The 16,668-nt window shown below is 41.6% G+C and overlaps 3 protein-coding genes across 3 annotated transcripts in view; all 3 read right to left on the bottom strand.

Moving 5' to 3' along the window:
* Positions 1-591: 591 nt before the first annotated feature.
* Positions 592-1,920, bottom strand: vent (ventral expressed homeobox). The gene is made up of 3 exons (XM_026190923.2): positions 1,598-1,920; positions 1,289-1,488; positions 592-1,062 (listed from the first exon to the last, which is right to left on the bottom strand). The coding sequence occupies exons 1-3, from the start codon at positions 1,749-1,751 to the stop codon at positions 826-828; spliced, it is 591 nt and encodes a 196-aa protein (XP_026046708.1). The 5' UTR covers positions 1,752-1,920; the 3' UTR covers positions 592-825.
* A 1,247-nt stretch (positions 1,921-3,167) lies between these two features.
* vox (ventral homeobox) lies at positions 3,168-4,377 on the bottom strand. Its single transcript, XM_026190721.2, has 3 exons — positions 4,028-4,377; positions 3,707-3,942; positions 3,168-3,592 (listed from the first exon to the last, which is right to left on the bottom strand). Exons 1-3 carry the CDS (start codon positions 4,293-4,295, stop codon positions 3,338-3,340), a joined length of 759 nt encoding a protein of 252 aa, XP_026046506.1. The 5' UTR covers positions 4,296-4,377; the 3' UTR covers positions 3,168-3,337.
* A 2,949-nt stretch (positions 4,378-7,326) lies between these two features.
* The window catches only part of kndc1 (kinase non-catalytic C-lobe domain containing 1), a 49,465-nt gene continuing 40,123 nt past the window's right edge, over positions 7,327-16,668 (bottom strand). The window contains exons 27-31 of the mRNA XM_026189787.2: positions 14,324-14,477; positions 13,483-13,605; positions 13,052-13,111; positions 12,452-12,609; positions 7,327-10,556 (exon numbers count right to left, since the gene is read on the bottom strand). Coding sequence (XP_026045572.2) covers positions 10,328-10,556; positions 12,452-12,609; positions 13,052-13,111; positions 13,483-13,605; positions 14,324-14,477 — 724 coding nt within the window. The 3' untranslated portion in view covers positions 7,327-10,327. The remainder of the gene's footprint in view (positions 10,557-12,451; positions 12,610-13,051; positions 13,112-13,482; positions 13,606-14,323; positions 14,478-16,668) is intronic.

The following is a 16,668-nucleotide window of genomic DNA, read 5'->3' as shown; positions in this document are numbered from 1 at the left end:
CAGCGTGGAGCAATGCCAGCGGCAAAAGCAGGGGACAACAACTTCACGTCGTTGCATTTACAAGACGGAGAAGACAGACGGGCCTGTCATTGTCGCTACATGTTCTGTATCAACGAGGATGTTAGAAAACTGCCCAGCTGCTTGTCAAGGCTGGGAAACCAGGAGAGAAGGGGAGTGAGAGAGGGGCACTGATAGAAACACTGCAGTATGATGAGGAGAAGCGCACTGAACTGCACACTTTGTTCCTGTTGAAATAAATGGCAACACACAGGATGGTTGAATTGTGTGACATTCAACCATTTTGTTATTGTGTGCTTTTCATCCAAACTGAAAACAACAGCTTCTACACGACACACTGTCTCACCCCTCCCCCGGATATCTATCAGGGTTTAGCCAAACCTTTAACCTCTCTTCTCATTTACAAACTTTTATTCATGATTTTACATTCTTCTAAAATGTTACATAAATGTGCCCAAAATCTATGTGAATGTTTAAGGTCGTGGTTTGTGTTTTACTTGTTTAAGTGTGCGCATGTAAAATGACGATCTATGAACCTGAAGTCGAAAACAGAAAAAAACCCATCACAAGCAGTTTAAAGACTTTAATTCTGTTTTATTTTTGCCATAAACCATAAAAACTTGCAGCAAGTTTATTTCCATTATTTGAATGATACTTACAACATCAAAACATTCCCAGTGCAGTGCTTCAGACATAATAAAAGCAATTATATTCACAACTTTTAAAATCTCTCTTTTAGAGAGAGCAATGAGGGGAGGAATATCTAGATTCTAGACAGGAATTTGGGGGATAAAAGTTCTGGGGAGCTCAGAAGTAGTTTGGCGGCGGCAGAAGAACGGGGTGGGAGGGGTGATGGTGCAGAGGTGCGGGGAGCGGGTGCAGTTGCGGGTAGAAGCCGCAGCTGGCGGGGAGCTGTCCGGTGAGGAATGGGTGCTGAAACAGCATCGGAGGCAGAAGAGAGGTCTGCACTGTCAGGAACTCCGTCCTTCTGTCCTGGACCTCCCTTTTTAGTTTCATCCTCCTGTTCTGGAACCACGTTTTCACCTGTGAGATGCAAAAAAGGCCATAAGGTACTATCCTTTACGCACAAACACAAAGCAAAGGGACTTTTTATGATGTTTATATAGTCTTTGAAACAGATTTACATTTACTGAATTACATCGGGTAACTAGATGGCAACATAGTAATAAAAGTCTTTGTCAGCTTGTGCTTGTGGAAAGCTTTGCAGTGCCACCGAGGAGGCCTTGAGGAAAGCATGCATGTAACATACTTGGGTTTCAGAAAGATTCAGCTCCTCGGCGATTTTCCTCCTCTGCGTAGCACCCAGGTATTTCTGCTTGCTGAAAGTATGCTCCAGTTTGCTAACTTGTTCGGATGTGAACTTGGTCCTGAGTCTCCTCTGCTGGGTGGCCTCCCCCTCGCTGTCATCTCCCGCTTCACTCTCGGACCCAGAAGAATTGTTGCATCTGTCTGGGGGGAGAAAGATGAGAAGTTGAATTCATTTAGTCAAAAATCAATACGCACACAAAGGCCCTATCAACAGCAGCTCTTAAAACAAAAGGTTTATCTGTGAACTTACTGTTTGGCGATGTTGCAGAGTATCGACTTCTTGATTCCTTTGTAAATTCCACGATTTCACTGAGATCTCGCGAATGAAGCGCGGCATCCTTTGTCCGTGGAGTCATCTCCTCATAATAACTCCTGGCAAGGCACTCAACAGAAAAGTTAGCCATAGTGGATAGAAGCAGCGGTTGAAGCAGTATGTGTTTGTATGGATGACTCTTGGCCGCTATATAGGAGGGGCACACTTCTTTGTTTGCATATGCAAAGCGATCTCACAGGAACAATGGGGACTTGATGGCGGTTGTAATTGAGGTTAATAGAGGCAGGATTCTACTTTTTCTCAGGTCGTGCTGGGATGCCTTGGCGCCACTGAGTCTGACTCTCATTTACCTGGCATTTCAAACTGAATGATGTCTGCATAAAGAGTATCATGTCTGTATCCGCCACTAAATGCGATGAGAATAACTATAAATGTGGGAGGTGTGACTTGTTTAACCGCCTTCGGTCAAGAAGAAAAATACATACAGTTACGCAATGTTTCCATCAACTACCCACCACCACCACCATCAACTTATCAACCATCAAAACACACACACACACACACACACACACACACACACACACACACACACACACACACACACACACACACATATATTGTTATATTTTTTCAGGTGATCAAGGGTGTAGGTGGCTCTTTAGCGCATGTTGTATGCGCATTGAGCAACCTGGTGATGATGCCTTTGTCAGGGTGGGACCGGGTGAGTGTGTGTGTGACTGTAGTCAGAGAACATCGACAGAAAGTGAGAAAGTTTCTTTGATCTTTGCTGACTGAGATGTTTGCCTCGGGCCAGCTTGAAACCTCACACAGCAGGGAACCTGCAGGTTGTTGTTTTGCATTTTTGCCGAGCTTAATTCAAAACATTTGAGCATTTATAGCACGTTTATATCAACCAGTGAATTCCTTCGTTCTTACACAACATGGGTTATGAATTGAAATGTCAAAAAGAGAAAAAAAAAACTGTCGTAAATTTACGAGTTTAAAGAGGAGCCCTCGACCCCCTCATTGAATTATCTCAGACTAGTTTCGAATCGAGCTCACTATCTCCAGATGTCATCACACAATCAGGTTTTAACCTCTAGATTCCTTGGCCACACAAAGCTCCAGACTCTCTGGAGCCAGGTCGGAGCCCCAGTGGTAAGTGTAAACTCTTCAATGAGAGGCCTAATTAGGACTAATTGTTAACCATGATCTCCCCGTTACCTTGCATTTGAAGTGCAGTAGTGGGGACAAACATGTTCAGTCTTTAATTGAAGAAAGTGACGTCATTTAGGGTTTCCAGGACACGTTGTGGAATCCTGATTTAATCTATTGTTATTTGTGTATATGGTCAAATCAGAGGAGATACAGTGATGCGATGTGACCTTTAGCCCCCTTTTGTCATTGAGTCCTTCCAGACCCGCCCTCCTTTATGATGAAAGACAGGATGAGCTATTTATGTGGAATTAATACTGCAATAAAGATGTATCATCAGCTTAATCCTTATAATCTGGACAGAGATAGAAAAAACAAAGAAGTCAACTGCTGAAGCTTAAAGGATAAATTTATTAAAAATAAATAGATGTTTCTTTAATTACATACAAAAACTTTTCATTGTACACAGATATTTAAAATCACACAAATAAAAAAAAAACAACTTTGATTGCGCATCTTCGGCTCATTTGTGTAAAGAGAAGTCTCTAAAGTGACAGTTCCTCAGTAGAAATGTGGGTGGTGTATCATTGTTCGATGAGGGTAGTGAGGAGGCATGTGCTGATGGTGGAGCAACTGCGGGACAGGTAATGAGTAAAAGGGATGGCCCGTAGGAGAGTAATGGGGTAGATGTCCAGCCATGCTGTGGTACTGAACCGGAGACAGAGGCTGAAAAATGACCGGCGGGACTGGGGGAGTGAAATAGTCTTGGAATTCCCGTTTCAGCTTCATCCTTCGGTTCTGAAACCAGGTCCTCACCTGACACAACAAAAAACAAAAACAGTTCAGTCAGCATCCGCAGCACTGAGCAAATTGGAGATGTCTGCGTCTTCATAAATCCAAAATGTCAAAGAGTTTACTGGCGCGTCTCACCTGAGTTTCTGTGAGGTTCAGCTTTTGTGCCGTCTTCTCTCTCTCCCCGGAATCCAAATATTTCTGTTTGATGAATATCCGTTCCAGTTTTTTGATCTGCTCGGACGAAAACTTTGTGCGAACTCGGCGTTGGGGTCCCGCGTCTTTTCTCCCCTCGTTCCCCTCGTCCACGGAGAGTCTATCCGGGGAAACCCGGTCGCTCTCATACCCGCAGAGGTACTCGCTGACGTCACAAACTAAAAGAAGGAAAACCGTTACAAACTCATCTTCTGCGTAAAGCTCGACTATGCTGTTTAAAGCCTGGAGATGTTGGGTACTTACTCGGTGGGGTGCAGCTTGATGAATCCAGTGGCGAGCACAGTGTTGAGTCCTCGGCCCCGCAGCTCTCCGCTGGCCCCGAGTGTTCGAAGCGTTTAACTGCTTTGGACTTTATCTGCAGGTAACCTTTGCCAGTGGGCGGTGGGCTTGGCTGCACCATGCAGGGAATGTGAGGTTTGCAGGTAAGGGTCGTGTCCATGTCAGCACAGTGCCCCTGAATGTTATTGTGATGGTTCTGGGCCAGCCAGTCCACAGAAAAGTATTTCACCATGTTCACAGTGGAGCTGTGACATGTAAATCCGCCAAGTTTGAGAGGGCCTGTGCTGGCCACGGTCGGCTTTTATTGGGGGTCAGCCCCTAATCGTATTTGCATATGTAGGGACCCTTGTTAATGCCTGATCGATTCCGATGATTGTGGGATAATGACTTTACATATCCTGTGAGTGTGTCAAGACCTGGCGCCGTCTAGTCTGTTTTGAGTCCTTGCATTTCTCTGAACTCAAAGTGAAATTAGGAGCCTCACTCAAAATGATATTTCAGCATTTGCTACTTGTATAAATATAGTTGCTTACATGGATGATATTTTGTTAATATTTCAGCTGAAAAAAACAAACATTAAAGGACCCATGTTGTTTCTAACAGGCATTTTGGCGCTAAATCAGGTTGCTGCGCGTGAAGACAGTAGACTAAGCTACAGCTCAGTTTTCCTTTTAGATAATACCATTAGATTCATTAAGTCAGGATTCACAGTGTATGAGCTTTAGCAACTTTCACTTTAGGTGATTAAACATTGTTACATTTTGGAACCCTTTTTTATTACTTTTACAGCACATGGAATCTGAAGTTGCCCAATTCTCTTTAAATTATGACAGTTAACCCAAACCGCTTCCCACACTTTAGTGATAATTATATTACGCACATTATAATTATTCTGCACTAAAGTATATTTCGATACTGATATTTGTGTAAGTGGGTCTTTATTACTTTCAGTTAAGTAGTTTCTGAAGAAAATGAAAACATGAATATAAACGATATAAAGTAATAAAAATGGAAAGACTGTTAAAACAAATTGTGTACATTTTCAGTTATACTTAGTAGCTGTTTCTGACAATTTTATGCGCAAAACATAAACAGTTATGGTGCTTTGTTAAGGAGGAAAGGTGTATTTGCTCAATTTCTCATGACAGTTCCATTTGAAATCACAGGCTGGGCCTCTGAGCTCCCTGCTTATCCAGTTTGCTAACACGATGGAAGCGTAAACAATAATTCCCTAAGAGACGTCTGATAGTAACCAGGCAGAAAGCAACATTTAACAAACAAGATGGTGTGGGCAGCACCTAAATTTGGGGAGCCATTTCTAACGCTCTCGTCACATTTGTGCCTGTAACCCTCAAGCTCCCACTGCAATCAGATGGAGAACACAATGGTCTCCAGTGGTTTCATATTGACATGTGTTTGATACCCCGGCCAGCGCTGGCGCCAGTTACCCAAGAACCAGCGCTTGGCACAGGCACTTCAAACATTACAGATCAAAGGCATTACAGTAGCAACACAATTAAGGCCGATTGTCGCCTCGTTCACATGCAAATATGCCAAAACAAGCTGCGAGGAAGCTGTGGAGAGGGCGAACAGGCCCAGAGAAAAGAATTCAACTGATCCCCACACATAGATATTAAATATAAAAATAAGTACTTCTAAAGGGTGTTTACTATCCAAACGCTTTCCAGTAGGATACGCTTTTACTCGCTGGTGTAGTCTACTATCTAGTAGTTGAAGAATGACAGTCCTGCGTCATGTCAGCTAGGTGCCAAATAACCAGACAGACAGCTTTCCGAGAGAAAGCGCCAAACCTGTGGGACTGGCTCTCTGCTGAGATATCTCCACAGGCAGCAGCTCGGTGACAATGCCGCTAAACTGATCGTTTAGTTATATAACAAAGCAGATAAGAGGCTGGTCCTAGTTGTCTCCTTTATCGGCAATCTGTCGTTGTGAAGGCAGGAGTCCATTCAGTCTTTGCGGTCTCTTTATCTCCTCAGCTTTGAAGATGCGCCCCGATCGCGTCAGATAACAATGAAAAAGGCCCGGGACCTCGCCTGCACGCTGAGCCTGTTTCCTCAGCTCTGCCTCTGTGTGTCCCAGAGCAACAGCCGCACTGACTGTATTCATTTTTTTTTCTTAGTGGGTCACTAGCTTGGATAAAGTCACTCAGCTGGTTTAGTTTATTCTTGAGCAGCTGGAGCATCAATCTTTGTTTAAAAAAACTCACACAGGAAATAAAGGCATTTAGGACCTTCTGGTTTAAATGAAGCCTTTAGTCATCAGACCCTGGATCACTGGTGGAATAACTGTTTAACTACCCATAACACACTCTATTGCCCAATTACCCAGTGGGTAATAGGTGGGCTGCAGTGTGTTACTGAACCATATATCCTATTACTGGGATTTTTTTTTACTGGAAAATCCTAAATAGAGTAAAAAGTGAGAATTTTTTTTCAGTTAAATGTAAAGCAGATGTATGAAGTCTGAGCACCCCTAAATTATGCCTCAGTCTTACACTCCACCACAGTCTCTTGCATGCTTAAAATCCCACTGAGCTTATTTTAGATTTGCTTTGAACGGATGACATGTTTCCGATATCCCCAGACGTCCATACGAGATGTCAGAGACAACAGCTGTAGGACACAGTTCATCACAAAGGATGCTCATAAATATCTGAATATTTGTGCCTAAAAAAAGGATTAAAATGGAATTTCAGTGCCCTCCGGTTTGCAGGATAGCATACTAAAAACTGATTTGCCAGTGAATGACTTTCTGCCAAAATTAATGGAGCACAAAACATGAAACATTTCGTTTTTTAGGAGTTATTTCAGTGCTGTGTACAGTCATTTCATATTTATATGAAACACCTAGTTGGAGGGAAAACTGAGCTTTACTTCTACAGTCGTCTGATTTCTGCACATTCATCTCACATATTAGCTTTTACTAAGATCAAAAAATGGCTGAAATGACGGCTGTTATCAGTATGATTTACAGTATGTGCAGTGCAGATAGGCACGCTTGCTTGGTGAGTAATATAAAAATGTAAAAGCAGATTGTGGTCAGAAGGTTTACTCCAGCTTAAAACTTAGTGTAGCCATCATAATATAACTCCCCACACTATAAATGACATTTTAATCCTGTAAACTGCAGGAAGAGGGAAACCCAAGCAACAGCTCTCTGCCTGATACAACAGCACTCTAACCTGCCATACGGCCAATCTATCACGGATGTTGTCTGACAATAATGAGCTCTGGCAAGAGAAGGTTTATAAAATCTCATTTATTTGGCCATATTAAGCAAATCGTCATAGCACGTCACATTCCATCTCCACGCTGGGTTTCACCGCGTGCGAGAACAGACAGCAGACACAGGCTGAACATCATTCCTCGAGTAACATTTTGCATGCCGACATCTCATTATGTTCCATCATTTGCTCGGTAATGGCAAGTTTTTGTCACGACTGTGAGCGTGTCTTTCTGCATTTCACCACACGCTATTCTTAATGAATGCAATTACTACACATGGTGCTGTTTAAATGGGATTATTATATTTTAATTTATCAATCTAGTCATGTAATTCTTATTTCAAATCCTAATTGGTAAACAAATAGAAGCTATAGGCTTGTGACCAGCGAGAGGAAAAACAACATCAAGTGTTTTAGAAAGGTGTTCACCCACCATGTGTCACAGGAATATCTTCAGTGCTCCTTGGCATTGATTTTTCAGGTGTCTGGAAAGCTACTGGAGGGATGGAAAACCATTCCCCCAAAGACCATCCCCTCTTTTGGTGTTTTGGAGAATGCATCAGACTGCAATGTCCCCTCAATTAGGTTGAGATCTGCTGACTGTGAAGGAGCAGTGGATGGGCCCGCTGCAATACTGGATAAGAGAAATCTCATAATAGCTAGAAAGGATTTTTCATACAAAAAAATAAGGTGATCAATCAGAAACACATTTTTGGATCTGAAGCGAGCCTTCCCTCTGCGGGGACAACTGGAGCCAAACTGTGCCACTTAATCTCGTACCACCTCTGTGTTGAACTTTAAAAAGGAAAAAAGAAAAGAAATAATCGTGCTTTATTTCACTTGAATGACTGACATGGCTGGATTCAAAGTTTGCAACCTATTTACCTCCACTACTTTCCTCTGATGCAATTACTCATGCTCTGCAGGTTTTGCTGTGTGGTGATATAATGAAACGCGGGCCTTTAATCATTTTGGAATATGCACCGTGTACGCACAATATCAGCTGAAATAATGGAGTCCTCAATAATCTCGCATTCACTTTACATTGTGACTGCTATTTGTGCAGAATCACAGTTCTCTCTTTCATTATGTTTTCACAGTCATTTCAGTCACGTTTGTGTAGAAAACCATATGAATTCCCTTCAGAACAGAACTTGGATCTCCCACAAGTTCCAAGGAACCGAGAACATTTTGAGGAACTGCATTTCCAATGACATTAACAGCGTCTAAATTAAATGCCGTGTCAATCGAAACAGGAAAAAGTTCCCGCTCAGTGCTCACTGCTTTCCAGAGATTCTGAAACTTTTTGATGACGTTGGCATCACTGAGTGCTCAACTACAGCAGCATTTTCTTACTGTACCTATTAAAAGATTGAAACTGCGGAGACCGTCTTTGTGGTTTAATCATCGAGCTGAGATCAATAAAAATCATAATGAAGAGAATTTGATTAACACTGTAGCCAGAGCAGTTCTGGTTAAAATAAAAATCCCAAAGAAGTGACACGACGACATCATTTACCTGAAAATAGTGTCTTTTTGTCTTATGGGCTGACAGGCATGTTAATTGCTGCTGAGGAGGAACTGTCTTTGAATCCAGCGTCCAGTTCTTATAACAATCACAACACATCGATGCTTTGTGGTAAATGCTAACGTCAGCAGTCCAACATGCTCACAATGACACTGCTGCTAGTGTTAAAGTTTGCAAGCCACATTTTACGCTCAAAGTTTAATGTGTTGTTAAATTTGAGTTAGATGTAAACACAAAGTTTTCTTAGTCTGCTCTAAACTCAAAGCAGAAATGTCAAGCATGCAACCAGAACTTGCTGCCAGAGGCTCCACTGCAGTCCAAAGTATAGAAATAGCTGTGAATTCATTAATGACTTCTTCTTTCTGCTTTTATTAAAATGCACTAGTATCCCTGGTGTGTTCATGCAGTGCTAGCATAACTCCACTGTAGTAAAAATGTATCAGAAAATGAAAAAGCAGTTTTATATCTAGAAAAATTATTTGAATCATAAAAGAACCACAAGTTACAAAAGTTTTTTCGACTTCATAGATCTGCTCTTATCTGTAAATTGTAATTAAAGGATGATGACAGCTTTACTTAGTGTGGAAAAGCTTTTTTTTTTAATAAAGGTTATGACGTGAAAATTGTACTCATTGAAGATCAAATTATACCGTATGTGCCCCGGGACTTAATAAGTGTGACATCCAGAGCTGAAGTATTAATGAAACAAACCTGACCTCACGACGGCGCTAAATTAAGAGTTAAGAATCGGTGAAGCTGTAACAGTCAGTTAGTTAGTTGTCGGGAGATTTAAGTGAAAACCAAACTACTGGTATGAGGAAACTAGTGAGAGGATTTCTAATGTTTCTGTATAAAACAAAAATATTTGCAGAAATAAAATCTTTACAAATGCTTCCAAAAGGTGCCAAAAAAGGTCATTTTGGAAGTTCCCCTTAAGGCTCCTCACATATCAGCTGATATTTTGCTTAATGGTGCATATTCTAAATATCTTATAATTGATCATATTACTACACTGCTATATAAAGAACCTTTGGCTTTTTGTGTTTTAGGCCCTCGCACAGTAACTCACTTTTTTAATCCGATCTTGGTGTTGGACAAGCATTGTACAGCTGCCATGTTTAGTCCAGATATGCTTACATACAGGTTTTAACAGCTAAATTACAGAAGAAGAATGTCAGTATTAGCTGAGGAAGAAAAGATTACCCACTACTCCTGTTGGTTTATAGGAAAAAAATGCTAACATGAAAATCAAGCATGTGGGAACAACAGCAGAACCTGTTCATACACAGAGCTTTTAGCTAAGTTCACCTCAGATTCTATATTACTGACTAAAGTTAAGGTGTTTTTGACAAACAGTCAATTGATATCAGAAAATATTTTCCAGTCAGGGACCAGGGAGTGTCTGCGCACTGTGGTCTGGACATGGCGCCTCACTTTTTGGCTCGTACATATCCAGGTGTTGACCTCTAACGCCGGGCTGTGAAAGCATGTCTCACTGGAAGGTGGCCTTAACCCTCCTCAGTGTGTCCTGGATCCTCCGTGTCTGGCGCTCGCTCGACTGCTGGAAGTTGGCATCGCTGTTGGCGGCCAAGAGGTGGATGTCCGAGGTGGTGAACCGGGCGATGCGGCGGCGAAGGTAGCCCTGCAGGTCCCGGTCTGGGCTGTAAGGGTACACGGCCTCTTGGAAGGCATGGACCTGACTCACAACCTTTGCTATGCTCCTACAACCAGTGACGGAACGATGAGGATGAGCACAACATGAAATGGGGAGACACAACAAAGTAACAGTGACACCATTATAAGAATACCTAGGTGGTGTTTTTTTCTTGTAAGCAGCATTCTTAGCTTTGCCTGCGACCTGGTTTAGAGAGCAGGGATAGCCCAGGGTCCACAGTAACCAGCTGTCTCTGCTAGACATGCTCGTGACCCCAGCATCTGGCTACACTGCGTCACCTCTCAGCATCTGGCCCGAAACCTTTTCTTCCAATCAAACGCCATCCCACAGGCGCCATCTGGTGCTAGCGCTACCCTAACCGACACCTCGAATTCAACAGCTGTGCCATTACCATCCAGCCGCCACGTGTTGTGACCTCAGCATCTGGTCAGCCATATTGGAACGAAGGAGAAGGACACAGGAAAATGCTTCCTGCTGGCTGACTTTGTTGTAGATGGATTCACAGAATATGAGGCCTGAGCTCATTTTAAGTTAATGGCACCAACTATTCATACTTTAGGTTACTCCAGGGACAGGTAGCAAGCTAACTTTACTGGCTGTATGCATGTTTGAACAGCATCACTCCTTTAACTCTGACATTAGTGCAAATTCCAGCATGCAGTATAATAACACTTTATGATTCCTAGTGATATTTTTGTGGGGATCTTGATAAGGAGAATTATGCACATGTAGGACTTTGGCTGCTTGTCATCACTTTGATTCCACGTTTCAACAAATATTCGACCGGCACAACTTGCCGTTCGTTACTGGCAGTCATTAGTTAGCAGTCCTCATGATGACTGCTCAGAATGTGTTGGCATGTGTGTTTTTCTAATGTGTGTACACATAATTAGCCATGCTTGCTGTTATATTACTCCATATTAGCATCTATGAAATGAGACGGAAGGAACGTTTTATCATCAGTAGTAACAAAAGCATACTTTCACTTAATGTGTTTGCCAAGTGTTACCTCACCACTATTTTAATTTTTACCTTCGCCAAGGTGCTCATGTTATTTGGCAGCTTCTGTGAGCGCGTGTTTCATTCTGTCTCTAAACACAACAGCTCAACAAGTTTTGAATGACTTCTGATAAAACCTTGTAGTGGTGTAAAGTGAGGTCACCAAGATCTTCAAGGTCAGCTTAGTGATTTACCCTAACCCTATTGGTCGAAGATGGACAGAAAGTCATATAACTTAGAACTACTATGACATTTACCACTGTGGTGTGTATTGTCATCATATAGAAAGTATTGCATGAAGACTTAAGATATTGTGTTTGACCTCTGACCTCTCCTTCAAGGTCAGTAGGCTGAGAAAGTCAAAGTGATAGAAATGCTATGCAGAGCTTTTTAAAACTATCTGTTTTACTGCCATTGTTTGTAACACAACATGTAGACAAGTAGGGAATTATGTATGTTGGGATTCTACATATCACATGACTTCAGACCTCAGAGGTTTTCTTCAAGGTTAAATAAGGTCAAACTTTAATAACGTGTCTTTTATCTTTAAATTGCACTTAAAAATTTTCTGCCTTCGTTTGCATTGCAAAATTTAGGAGATTACACTGACATATGGGGATATTAATATCGCAAATATGTCACATCTGACACTTTACATTTGACTTCTTTCTTGACCCCAAAACATGTTCTATCTTTAAAGAAAGTACCTGTCAAGAGAGCCTGAATATGCTGCCTTGTTAGTTAGAAATATACTGTTGCGTAATATTATATAAGAAGCTCAGGCTACCTACAGAAGTAGAGTGCGTGTGGGGGGGAGGGGGGCATTCAGTGGTCATGCCTCACATCCGACACTGTTTTTATTATTTACGATAAAAATCCAAAGGTGAGCAGGCTAGCAAGATAGTACCATAAATACTATACCATACATCAGACACAGCGTACCTCAGTTTGGTCCATTTGTAAGCCCCGGTGGTGAGAGTGAAAGCTCCGATCTCTAGCTGCTGCACGTGCATAGCCAGGATGTGGGCTGAGGGCAGCGTGGGCTTCTTTGTTGTATGTTCACCTCCCATAAGACACAGATCATCACTCTTCAGAAAAACCTGATTAGGAAGCAATACATCCACACAGTGAATAAATACGCTCTTACTGGCAGAGAAAATCAGGTCAAAGATACTTGATGGAGTCCAGTGCAGAGGTGATAGCGAGAGCCTCGGAAGATTAAAAAGAAAAAAAAAGTCAACCCTTTGGACATTTCATAGTCAATAGGCCACGCAATTTATCCTACAAACTATTACAGCTAAAATAGAGAAGTCGGCAAGTGTTTCATTTTGTGTAATGTGTCAGGTTTTTTGGGTTTTTTTGAGCAACTTGGAGCAGGAGAACCAGCTGTAAGCACACGACACCCGGGAAAGTAGCTCGAAGCTGTTTTTCTATTGATTTGTTTGCCCTGCAGCCCAGTTTCACAATATGTGGCCATCCTAGCCTTCAGTTACAAACACCATCCGTGTGTGCTCATGCTCAAACACACACACACGCACACACCTGCACAGCTCGTAGCTCCTCCAGAATCTCACACACCTTGGACGACAGATGTTTCCACGCCTGTTGGCAAAGGCAACAGTAGTTTTATTAATCATTACCAAAACAGCAGCTTCCATATAGCAACACTCAGTGAACGGCACCTCCCTGCAGATGGATATATGGAAATTTCTCCTATTTTCCCCAACTCTGTTTTTTTTGTTGTTTTTTTTAATCACTGCTTTTCAGAGTGGGGGGGTGGGGGGCACATTCTTCCTCGCTGTGTTTGTTCTTCCTACATCTTATTTGAATAGATTAATTTGAATTTTTTTATTTGTGAAACGAATTAAACACCATCCAAACCTTCTCGCAGTAGAGGGAAACATTTAGCTTGAGGGGCAGCAAGTTATTGCACAAACTTGTGTGAGGAGGAAAGCATTGCCACGGAGCCTTACCGGTAATTGCCTGACAATCACGTTCTCCAGACCTCCGAGGACCTGCATGGCCGTGGAAAAGTTCCTCGATTCGTAGCAGTGCTTTCCTATCCACAGATACTTGGTCAGCAGAGCAACTTGTTTCTGCAGGGGAGGAGAGATTGCAAGAGAAACAAAAATAAACAAAACAAAAAAAGGCAGACAAAGCAAAATGCTAAAATCACGCAGCTCTCTCAGGCTGCATTAATACACACGTACACTGGCAATATATGAAAAATGTTACATGTCAAAGTGCTTTGTGGACACTATGTTTTATCTATTACTCATCTGCTTTCTTGAAAAAGATATCAATGTGAAAATTATTTAAAGTGTGTGGAAAGTGTTCATCTGAGAGCTGCACTTGAAGCTCCTTTATGAGGACAGCTTAAATCAGTAGGAGTGAATCCACATTTGTCCAGGAGCTGCTTTTTTGGGAAGCAATGAAAGCTGTTGTCCTTGTCATAGAAATCATAAGCAACACAAATAACTGAAAGAATGAGGTAAAGCTGAGGTGAGGAAGTGCAAAGATAGTTTAAGTGCTCTTTAAATAGTCAGAGTATTTGTCATAACGGTGTGAAAAATGCTCCAAAGTGCACGGATAAGTCCTAAAACAGCTGAACATCTAGTGTGTTCTCAAGATGTATTCTTATTGGTTTGCTCGGCTTTTTGTGAGACTTATTAAACAGTTAAATAAAGAAGCTACTTTCAGCCTGTGACTGACACCAGAGTTCACGTGAGAAATCAAAGCCCGCGCTGTGACAGCGATGACTCCCTTTTATTCTCACCGGGGAATAAACTCCCACCGAGTTATGAGTCCTCTCACCTTGACAGAGTCGCAGATGACTATTTCAGCAGAGATCCAGTTAGTGACACTATCAGCGTACGTGAGCAGCCGCTGAAGGTAGCTCTCTGAAGCTGGCCCCTCACGTGCAAGCCCACTGCTCCCCTCTGCTGGTGGAATATGCTGCGACACATTTCTGTTAGGAGAGCGTGAGATGTCGGAAAATCTTCACTGGATTTTATGGCTCTAAGTAAGCGCCCACCAAAAATCCCATGTATTAAAGAACATCTTTAGATTTTCAAATTTTGTATTTTTCCAGGGAAGCTGTGATGGGTACTTCCACTTGTGGAAAATATTATACTTTGTTTATCTGGCATTCACCTGGACCTTTCATGTTTTTCTAGATGTCACCTGAAGAGTCGTCCCACCCACACACTACAAGACATAACTGCACAATTTACATTTGATACACAGTGAAGCCCACAGTTATTCATAGCTCCTCTTTGTTTGTGTCTTTTGTAAAGCAGTAACAGCGTTTTTCTGCCAAATTTAAACTCACTAAAATCTAAAATCTTGACTTTCTTTAAATTCTGTTCGACTATAAAAGCAGAACTAGCCACATGCATACCATTCAGTCAAAGTTTAACTGTGATGAACGCTCAGGTCAAGCGTTGTGAGAGCCCACAGAAATGATTGCTACAGGTGGGTTTAGAGTTGTGATTTAAACTGTTTCACAGAGTCTAGTTCAGGGATGTCAAACTCATTTTTCATGGTGGGCCACATACTGCCCACTGTGATATTAAGTGGGCCACACCAGTGAAACTCCTCTTTCTGTCAGTGTAAAAACATTTAACTAAACAGGTTTTTTCCGTCGTAAATGTGTAATTGCAGAAAATGTCCCGGGAGCTCATTGCTCAAAGTGTGTTGTATTTATAAAAATGAAGAATTTGTTAATTCGCAGAAAATAATTCTTGCCATGGATGGACTGTAAAAAAAATTCCATAGCAGATATGAAAAACAGGAAATTTTCTGTCATTTAATCTTTTATTTACCCTTCTTCCTAAAGCAAAAGGAAAAGCTGTAGAAGTGTGGGTGGAAGCAGATTGAAAGTGAAACACTACTGTGTGCAGTAAAGTATTGTCCAAGGTGGATCCAAAGACCTTTGACACTGGAGGATATGTTGACCTAAAGGTAGGGCTGCTCAATGAATCGAATTTTAATCACGATTACGATCTGGACTTTCAACGATCATTAAAAATGACTGAGCCGATTAAGATAAGATAAGATAGAACTTTATTTTTGTGTCTTTATGTCATCCATAAGGGATGCATTTGACATATGTTTAACATATTATAGCCCAACAAGTTACTTATAGCACTTTAAATATGAGCAATCGCTTTTTGGCAAATACCGGAAATCAGTTTTTGGCAGACAATCACTTTTTGGCACAACACCGGTCCGTGAAAATATTGTGGGGCATAAACGGTCCGTGGCGCAAAAAAGGTTGGAGACCGCTGATTAAGAGGACCCGAGGGAAGCTCGGAAAGCTAAGCAGAAGTTATTTGGAGAGGAGAGTGACTGCCGTTGGTTGAAAAGAGAGGTAAAAAAAAACTTCAGTGGTGTTGCACACTATTTTATATTATTTTTTAAAGTCATTGTTAACCCTTTAAAGCCGGTCAGAGCAGCACGCTCCGTTTTGCGTAACTATTTTTAAATCCCTGTAGAACCTGAACCGTGTAAGCTAGCGCAATAATTTGTTTTGCATATGAAACCGGAGGAGTTGTACTTACATCTGATGCCATCAGCTTGTCCTCGGTCACGGTTTCCTTCCACATAAAGCTTTGCAAAAATTGCATAAAAAGCGCTTGCAGGAACAAAAACATAATATTCCAGAAACACGCTTTGCCGATCCGACCAGCTGTTCTTAACACTTCCCACAGTGAAACAGATGTCACTATCGCATGTCCGCAATTTCCTGGCCGAAACCGGAAGTGACGTCATTTTCGCGGAAGTTGTAGTTTTTTACTTGTAGGCCTTAAAAGCCTATACTGGTCATGTTTGACTTTTCTGAATAGTTTCTGGGATGCTTAGAACTCGAATTGCACTGCTGGAAATAGTTTGTTTTGATGCACCTGCTGTTTTCTTTGCAAATTTGCAAAATTGGTGTATCTCCAAAATAAAACTATGAAGACACTCAAAATAAATTTCCTGTTGGTGTAAACTATTTTTGCAACTTTATTGTATTTAAAGTTTTGAGGGATAAACCTCTTAAATTTCTCCAAGTAGAAATATATGTAAACAAAACAAAACAAAAATGATTTTCAATTTTTTTGTAGTTTATTGCACTTTTTTGCAATTAATGTAGTTACTATGGACTTAATGCATAC

Source organism: Astatotilapia calliptera, chromosome 13, assembly GCF_964374335.1.
Source record: "Astatotilapia calliptera chromosome 13, fAstCal68.1, whole genome shotgun sequence".
Taxonomy (NCBI): domain Eukaryota; kingdom Metazoa; phylum Chordata; class Actinopteri; order Cichliformes; family Cichlidae; genus Astatotilapia; species Astatotilapia calliptera.
The sequence above is the reverse complement of the archived record's forward strand: the minus strand, read 5'-3'. Positions and strand labels throughout refer to the sequence as shown.

What these genes read in the sequence shown, in the direction of transcription:
- vent (XM_026190923.2), bottom strand. Translation starts at nt 1,751, where the DNA reads ATGGCTAACTTTTCTGTTGAGTGCCTTGCCAGGAGTTATTATGAGGAG. An exon ending in CTCTGCAACATCGCCAAACA is followed by an intron (nt 1,489 to 1,597) that starts GTAAGTTCACAG and finishes TTCTCCCCCCAG; the next exon opens with ACAGATGCAACAATTCTTCT. An exon ending in TGAATCTTTCTGAAACCCAA is followed by an intron (nt 1,063 to 1,288) that starts GTATGTTACATG and finishes TGCATCTCACAG; the next exon opens with GTGAAAACGTGGTTCCAGAA.
- vox (XM_026190721.2), bottom strand. Translation starts at nt 4,295, where the DNA reads ATGGTGAAATACTTTTCTGTGGACTGGCTGGCCCAGAACCATCACAAT. An exon ending in ATCAAGCTGCACCCCACCGA is followed by an intron (nt 3,943 to 4,027) that starts GTAAGTACCCAA and finishes TCCTTCTTTTAG; the next exon opens with TTTGTGACGTCAGCGAGTAC. An exon ending in TGAACCTCACAGAAACTCAG is followed by an intron (nt 3,593 to 3,706) that starts GTGAGACGCGCC and finishes TTGTTGTGTCAG; the next exon opens with GTGAGGACCTGGTTTCAGAA.